The sequence below is a fragment of the Penaeus monodon genome, chromosome 28 (assembly GCF_015228065.2).
Source record: "Penaeus monodon isolate SGIC_2016 chromosome 28, NSTDA_Pmon_1, whole genome shotgun sequence".
In the NCBI taxonomy this organism is placed as follows: Eukaryota; Metazoa; Arthropoda; class Malacostraca; order Decapoda; family Penaeidae; genus Penaeus; species Penaeus monodon.
In genome coordinates, this window is record NC_051413.1 from 8,096,979 (window position 1) to 8,098,329 (window position 1,351).

At 36.3% G+C, this 1,351-nt stretch overlaps 1 protein-coding gene across 1 annotated transcript in view; it reads right to left on the reverse strand.

Annotated features, from left to right (window-relative positions):
* The window catches only part of LOC119591035 (brefeldin A-inhibited guanine nucleotide-exchange protein 1-like), a gene marked incomplete at both ends in the record, with an annotated part of 21,531 nt that overhangs the window by 18,851 nt on the left and 1,329 nt on the right, over positions 1-1,351 (reverse strand). Inside the window, 3 exon segments of the mRNA XM_037939763.1 lie at positions 31-170; positions 476-765; positions 1,188-1,347. Coding sequence (XP_037795691.1) covers positions 31-170; positions 476-765; positions 1,188-1,347 — 590 coding nt within the window.

The window sequence follows — 1,351 nt, forward strand, 5'->3', positions numbered from 1 at the left end:
AAGGCCTTTGTGACCACAAGATTTACTTACTTGGGATCTGGAGAGTCAGAAAGAGGTTTCATTGAGAGCTTACAGAGTGACCTAAACACAAGAAATGCATCTTTCTGAAGGGTATGAAACAGCTTTGCTGTCATGGCTGTATCTCCCTCAGTCATTGTGTTTATACTCTCCTGTTGAGACAAAAATATTAGCAATATTTGTTAATTTTGGACCATTTCCTTGTACAAATCCAGTCATAAAATTTAACAAATAAGAGGCACTAATCCAATATTAATGTCTTATTTCATTTAAACAGCATATATAGAAAAAAAAAAATTATAAGTTCTTATTCTATCTTAGTATTTATAGCTATATAATCTGAATAAAAAATCGCTAGAATATCATTAGTATTTATAGCTATATAATCTGATTAAAAAATCGCTATAATATCATTCTTTTCAAAAGGAAAAGAAGGAAATTCAAACCAAGAATCTACCTGAGAGGGCACTCTTGTGATGGAAGTTGGTGTGAGTGGAGGATTTGAAGCCACTGAATCATTGCTACGGTCTGCTGGCAATGCAGAGGAATTATCTTGTCCAGTGTCCTCCTGCAGAACTGGCACAGAAGCTGGGTTGCTCTCAGATACTGATGTTTCTGGCACTTGTGGAGGTATTGCTGCTGGATATGGGAGAGTAGTGTCTGAAGCCACAGGGTTCTGAGTGTCACAGCCATTAATTTCTGCACTGCTTGAGCATCCATTCTCAATGACAGCCTCTGTGGTCACCACTACAGAGAGAATATAGGTCAACATATATTACACTCCTTGGGGTATATAATATGTTATTAGAGAATATCAATGATATTACTTGATATTTCTGGCCAGTCATATAGTAGCAACTCCAGCCATTGGACTGCCAACCATTTAATTGCTTGCTTTTACTAGAGTAACTGCATATTTATTCAAATTATAATATTAGTGATGTGATAAGTATATTTCAAAATTTTTTGCATGTCTTTAAGTCATTATGTATAAAAGAAACCAAATAATAAATCTGACTATCACAGCATTAAAACAGTTCACAATAAAAAATGATGAAGGATAAATAAATTATCTGTTCCTTAGGGAAGGTTTGACTCATTTTCTACTTTCCATATCTAGTAGTTAACACAATGCCAGAGATCTCAAGAAATAACAAAGACAAACCAACCTGTAACGGCCTGGTTCACAATATCATGAACCAGCTCCGTTGCAATCTGCTGTGATGTTAGATGGCGCTGTGGTGCGGGATCAAGAGTCAGCACACTGCCATTAGGGATTGCCACACTTTCTTTGGCTTTAGTGTTGTCTTGTCTTGGTTGGTCTTCATTGCCA